Here is a 5,967-nt window from a genome sequence, read left to right on the forward strand (position 1 = left end):
AGACAGGGTTTCTCTGTGGCTTTGGAGCTTGTCCTGGAACTAGCTCTGTAGACCAGGCTGGTCTTGGAATGATAATTCTTGAAGTAGTTCTCAGAGTGGAAGTAGTTGCCTGCATATAATGTTAGCTAGGGATAGAGGCCTCTGGAATAGGCTCTTTTCCTCAGAACATTTAGGATGTAGACATTAACAGTGGAGACATTATGTTACAGCTATGTAAATTAGAGGCTGTAATAATTATGTTAATAAGACCCAGCTGATTTTATAATTGATCCCAAGCTAACAAAATGACAGTGGGGTTTAACAGTTTCAAGTATCAGCTGCAGGCATACAGTCTCTGTGTGGCTATCTACTCTACGGAACACTAAGAAAACTTCTGAATTTCTTCGTTATCCATCCTCCGAGAGGGTCCTGTGATATGCACCTTCTGCTGTTTATCAGGCTCTCCCCACGCCCTTGTATCGGGGTTCTTCTGTACTGCTAATACCAAACACCAGAATTGATGTTGTGATGGCCACGTCTGAGGATAAATCATGGCAGGCACCAGGCCTTCCTGCTTAGCCCTTCTTGTGTGATTCCTTCAAGAGAATCCATCTGCCTTGCTGACTTCAGAGGATCTCATCAGGGAAACTTAGGTTTCCAGTTAAGCACGCGGTGAGGAATCTTGCTTAAGATCCTCTATCTCCGGGTTAACCTTTCAGGTGATAAACTCAGGAGAATCAGGAGAGACCCTAAACCAGGATCCCAAGGTGATCCACACCCAAATTCCTCACTCATAATATAGGAGATAATGCCTGTTGCCTCAAGCTTCATGAAGAAGTAACTTTTTTTTTTCAAATGTAAATAGCAATAGTACTACTTCCCAAGGGTTCTTTTACTGATTAAATGAGAAACACTTGGAGACCCTCAGCCCAATTCAAGGCACAGAGTGAACACACCTCCTCCGCCACAAAGCAAACCGCTTCTGTGTTCTTTACAGCCACCTCCCTCTGGGGCCTCAGGACTTCTTGGTAAAAAGCACACCACACCAGCTCTGGTCAGTCCCTTTACATTGTTATTCTTTGACCATTAACCAGGCAAACAATCTTGTCTTTCTGGGTTTCTGACCCCTTTTGAGAGGAGAGGAAACAATTTTCAAGGCAAAGACAAAGTTAGCTAGGGAAATGAAAGCCCAAGTTGTTGGCCAGAAAAAGACCAAGCGCAGATGACAGGATCACTCAGGAGGGCTGAGGACTGTCAACTGAGCTTTTACAGAGCAGAATATGTGATGTTGTCTTCTGACGCACACAAAGCTCTCTTTCAGACTCATTTCTGTTCTGTCAACTGGGAATCGATGCTGGATTTTCTCAGGCACACTGTATAGATGTTATCTGTTTTCTCTGGCTCCTCCTTTCTCCTCATATTTAGGTCTTCTTTCAGTATGGGGGTGTGGATGAGAAGTCAGGTTTTGCATGAATTAAAAGATGGTATTAGGGAAATATACTGTGGCGCAGACAAAGGAACAAAAAGAAGAGGGATATTTCCATTCCATAACTAAACAGAGGATTAAAGCTATTTGGCAACTGAATATCTCAAACATCACCCTACAAAGTGAAGTAATCACAAATTATGAATGAAAACACTTCATTTCCACTTGGCTGTTGGCTGTTTGATAGCTAACATGTTGATATGTTTTGCTGCTGATTCTTGGGAAACACAATGTACCATGTCTCTAACAAAGCAAGTGGAAGTTTAAAGAAAAGCTTTACATACACTACACATTTACCAAGCCGTGAAGATTTTTGTTTTTGTTTTTTTCCTGGAGAAGAGCAAGCTTCTCAGCTAACTTCTGACTTCAGGAAGCATTTTATCTTTACAAATAAAAAGACAATACGCTGAAGTCCCTCCACCCCTGTTCCCTGTGTTTACCGCACCTAGTTCTGTTGACATCAGCATTTCATATGGAAACACTTGACTTTATCTCATACTAGCCTCTCAGGGGAAGAATTTGGGTTTGCCCTTTTCATCCAATCCTTTTAACTGTTTGATTCTTTGCTTTGTACACAAATCTAGGTCTCTTTTGTTTTCAATGAAATCTCCCTCTTCTCTTTTCTTTCTCCCTACTTCAAAACCTCTTTTTCTCTTTCACCCTATACTTCTCCCCTCCCATTTCTTCCTTGCCTGAGGTTGTGTGATGTTAAACCTTGGGCATGGGGTGGGGTGGGCAGACACCTCATCATCTCATCACTACGAGGCTGGGTTCATCCCTTACAGTGTGGCACAGCCCAGGAAAGGTATTGCTGATCTAGTGGAAATGCTATGTGCCTGGGCTCTCATCTCTGCCCCTTATGATAAGGTAGGAGTTGAAACAAGATGACTTTCATTTTCTATCTAAACACACAGGAAAATTCGCAAGTAGAAAGAAAGAGCAACGTAAGTGTAAACAAGTACCAGGAAACCAGGTTTCTGCCAGGTCCCCAGGAGGCATTCTCTGCTACCCTCCCCCACACTTTCTCGAGCCTAACCAGTCACAAAAGTAGAGTCATTCACATCTGAGTAGCTTCCAGCTTCCAAATTGTGAACTGCGCCTTGTTTGGGGCCCAGTTCTTTGCTTTTCTTTCCAGCTTTTTCTTCCACTATCAAGCCCAGGAAACCAGGCATGCTAGAACCTCCCACCCTTCATATATTAAAGGGGGAGGGGACTGGAGAGATGGCTCAGTGGTGGGGGAGAGGAGTGCTTGTTGCTCTTGGAGAGACTCAGGGTTTAATTCCCAGCACCTACAGGATAGCTCACAAGCATCTGTACCTTCAGTTCCAGGAATCACAACCCGACTTCCAAATGATACCCGGAGCAGGCAAACACTCATAGATAAAGTAAAATGCATACATCTAAGTATATATAATTCCCCATAGCTTTATGTCACCTAGGGATTAAAGTCCACTTCTTGCTTCTTGCTCCCACTACAACCTCTTCTCTGGCCCTCAGACCTTTAGAATCCTAGAGCACAGAATGTGATCACTGTGTGTTGACACATAAGCCATGCATGTTTTCTTACTCTTCAGGCTTTTACAGATTCCCTAAGAGAGCTCCTTCCAGTCCTTAAGGCAGTGCGCCTCAGGCCTCGCTAGTTAAAACCCTAAGAGTCAGTGAAAGGAGACACGCAGGTCTCTCAAGAAGCCCTCTGCAGAGGAACATCCTTGATATTTTGTTTTGAGAAGAGACTGGATGCTGTCCATTGAAAAGGCAAAACAGGCCCTCCACAGTCTGCATACTTTATCCAATAGCATAGAAGTCTTACAGTTAATTGGAGCAAGCCCTTTGGAAGGCAAGTTCAAGATGGATCCATTGTCCATCTCAGATGGGCTTATCCATAGGTCGCAACCCCACAGGCTTCCCCTGAGGAAGTTACAGTATTTCCTGGGATCCTATGATGTCTCTGGTTTTCAGAAGAAAAGTCGGCTTTGAGATTATTTGGTTCTAGGTATGGCTCATCTTTTCCTCACATAGATTTTTGAATGTTTTATTTTAAATTTTATATTTTTTATTTACTTAATGATAGGGTCCCATGTCTTCCAGGTTGGCCTTCTCCAGTAGCTGAGGATGGCCTTGAACTTTGGATCTATCTTAGTTCTGAGACAGCAGAACTACATTGAGTAAAACAGAAGTAACCACTGATATCTCAATTCAGTATCATCAGCAGTGGGTTCAATGATTAACCTTTGGTACCTTTGCTCCATCATGGAATGGAATGTTTTTGATAGCTCTACATACTAACTTTCAATAGTTGCCTGGAAATCTAAGATCACTTGACTACATTTCCACCCAGTGAGGTTGGTTCAGAATGTGCACCATGTACCGTGAGTAATGCAGGATGGTCCCCGAGAGAAGAGCCCGAGGAGGCCCGCGTTAGCTCTTCTCAGAGCTCCCATCCAAAGGTGGCATCCCATTATCTGTTTTGTACTGAGGCTAAAGCAGAAGGTTCTGGCGAGCTGAAACGCATGCAGGTGTCTTTCAATGAAATAATCCACTAGAAGCTAACTGATTCCAGCTCACTATGTCATGCGCAGAGGCAATTTAGTGCTGCAATGTTTCTAAAAAATGATCAAATAATTGCTTTTCTACGACCGAATCTTATAACTCTCATCGCACCTGCAGAAAAAAAAAAGTCTGGATTCTCTCTCTCTCTCTCTCTCTCTCTCTCTCTCTCTCTCTCTCTCTCTTGCTACAGCCTTCTAAAGATTAAGATTTTTGCAATTACATTTAATGAAGAGAAACCAAGCCTCTCCTCTCTTCCAGTTTCAGGAAGTGTGTGTTTGTTTTACACGACAAAACGAGGAAGCCTCGAGGCTTCCAACCTAAACACTGGAGCCCCCAGAAGCAGCAAAGGCATTTGGAATCTTGTCAGTCCTATAGCCGGGGTACACTGGTCCAGGCCCCCTATAAGCTAAGCCCACTTTGCGTGACCACATGTCACCTGACCCCAGCTCCAGTCACTCTCTCATTTATAAAAAGATGTTGCGAGTTGTCTACCTTTGTTCAGGAGCACCACTGGTACGGTGATCACGGTGACAAGCGCAGCTACACCCAGCAGTCCCAGGAGAACCTTCCATGGTGTCTGCAAGCAGGTCAGATTGTGGACAGTTAGAGAAAAGCCTTCGCCCCTCCTCTGGGAAGAGGACTGGGACCTAGGCCCCTTCAGAAACAGAGGAGACCGATGCCGTTTGGGGTTCACTCTGGCAGGAACCCTTGAATTTTGGCCCCGAGCATGACCTTATGATCTTGTTGGCATCTCTCCTCCCACCCACCCTTCTGAAGCCAAGTGAGGGTGCCGCCTGCGTTCCACGGGTGATTGTCCCCGACCTCCAAGGCTCAGCGCCAGGGTCTCAGTAGGACGCTCCACAGATCTAAGGGAGAAGACTGAGCGGAGGACGGGACGTTTCTTCACCTGTTAACTTGGCCCCGTGGCTTCTGCCTAATGGCAGCTCCTGGTTGCCTCCAAGAAATCTGGATCAGTTTGGGGGAGAGTTTGGTGAAACAGCACCCACAACCCGAGCCAGGGGCCAGGGAGGTGCAAAGCTGTGTGCACTCACCTTCATGGTCGGGCGGCTCCTCTGAACTGAGCTCTGGTGTTCGAGCGCAGGCAGAAATTACCGCGCGGAGACGGACGTCCTGCGCCTCTGCTCTGCACGCAGTCGCCCTGCGCTCGCCGCCAAGTTTCGGCCCGAGTTAAACATTAGTTAGCGCCAGGCGGGCTCAAGTGAAAAGGCTTTGGCGTGCAGAGCGGGCGCAGGGCAGCGGACCGAGCGTGGAAGAAACACTGAGCAAGCCAGGGAGTGGCAGGCAGGACGTCTGTGAGTGGGGAACGCGGAGGACAGCGATCCCCCTTTCCTGAAAGGGACATTGCGTATTGGGGTTTAACTGCTGCTTCCTTGCGGGGACGAATGAGGAAATCGAGGTCCAAGGAGGCGTGGTGTTTGGCAGATTCACAGTTCACTGCAGAAACCGACCACTAGCTCTCTTTCTTTGAGAGGTGTGTCATTCTGAGAGGAGTTGGGTGCCCCGTGCTGTCTGGCTGGCAAAGGGCAAGAAAGGGTGATTGTTCACTTTTGAATGACACTTCAGCCTGAATATCTGCATTAATCCTCCCCAGGGAATTTCCACCAATTTTTCAGCGTCTTCTAATCAAGACACAAAAAAATAACACTTACATGGAAGTTACTTAAGCACTGCTCTACAGTTTATTGTGTTATTTTACAGGGAGGAGGATTATGCATGGGGACATTAAGTCACTCCACCAAGTTACTCCACCGTGAAGTTATGCTGGTCTACAGAGCTAGTTCCAGGACAGGCTCTAAAGCCACACAGAAACCCTGTCTCGAAAAACCAAAAAAAAAGAATGCAGAACACAGCTAGAATACCAAAATCACTTGACTTTAGGTCCTCCGTGTCTCCACAACGTAAAGGAATGCATTTCTTTATAAATCGCCATC

General features: G+C 45.9%; 1 protein-coding gene across 1 annotated transcript in view; it reads right to left on the minus strand.

The window, feature by feature from the left end:
- Dpp4 (dipeptidyl peptidase 4) overlaps window positions 1-5,285 on the minus strand; it is a 78,349-nt gene extending 73,064 nt beyond the window's left edge. Inside the window, exons 1-2 of the mRNA XM_013346055.2 lie at window positions 5,068-5,285; window positions 4,508-4,592 (exon numbers count right to left, since the gene is read on the minus strand). Of these exons, the coding sequence (XP_013201509.1) occupies window positions 4,508-4,592; window positions 5,068-5,073 (91 nt within the window). The 5' untranslated portion in view covers window positions 5,074-5,285. The remainder of the gene's footprint in view (window positions 1-4,507; window positions 4,593-5,067) is intronic.
- Between the last annotated feature and the right edge of the window lie 682 nt (window positions 5,286-5,967).

Source organism: Microtus ochrogaster, chromosome 4 (assembly GCF_000317375.1).
Source record: "Microtus ochrogaster isolate Prairie Vole_2 chromosome 4, MicOch1.0, whole genome shotgun sequence".
NCBI classification, from domain to species: domain Eukaryota; kingdom Metazoa; phylum Chordata; class Mammalia; order Rodentia; family Cricetidae; genus Microtus; species Microtus ochrogaster.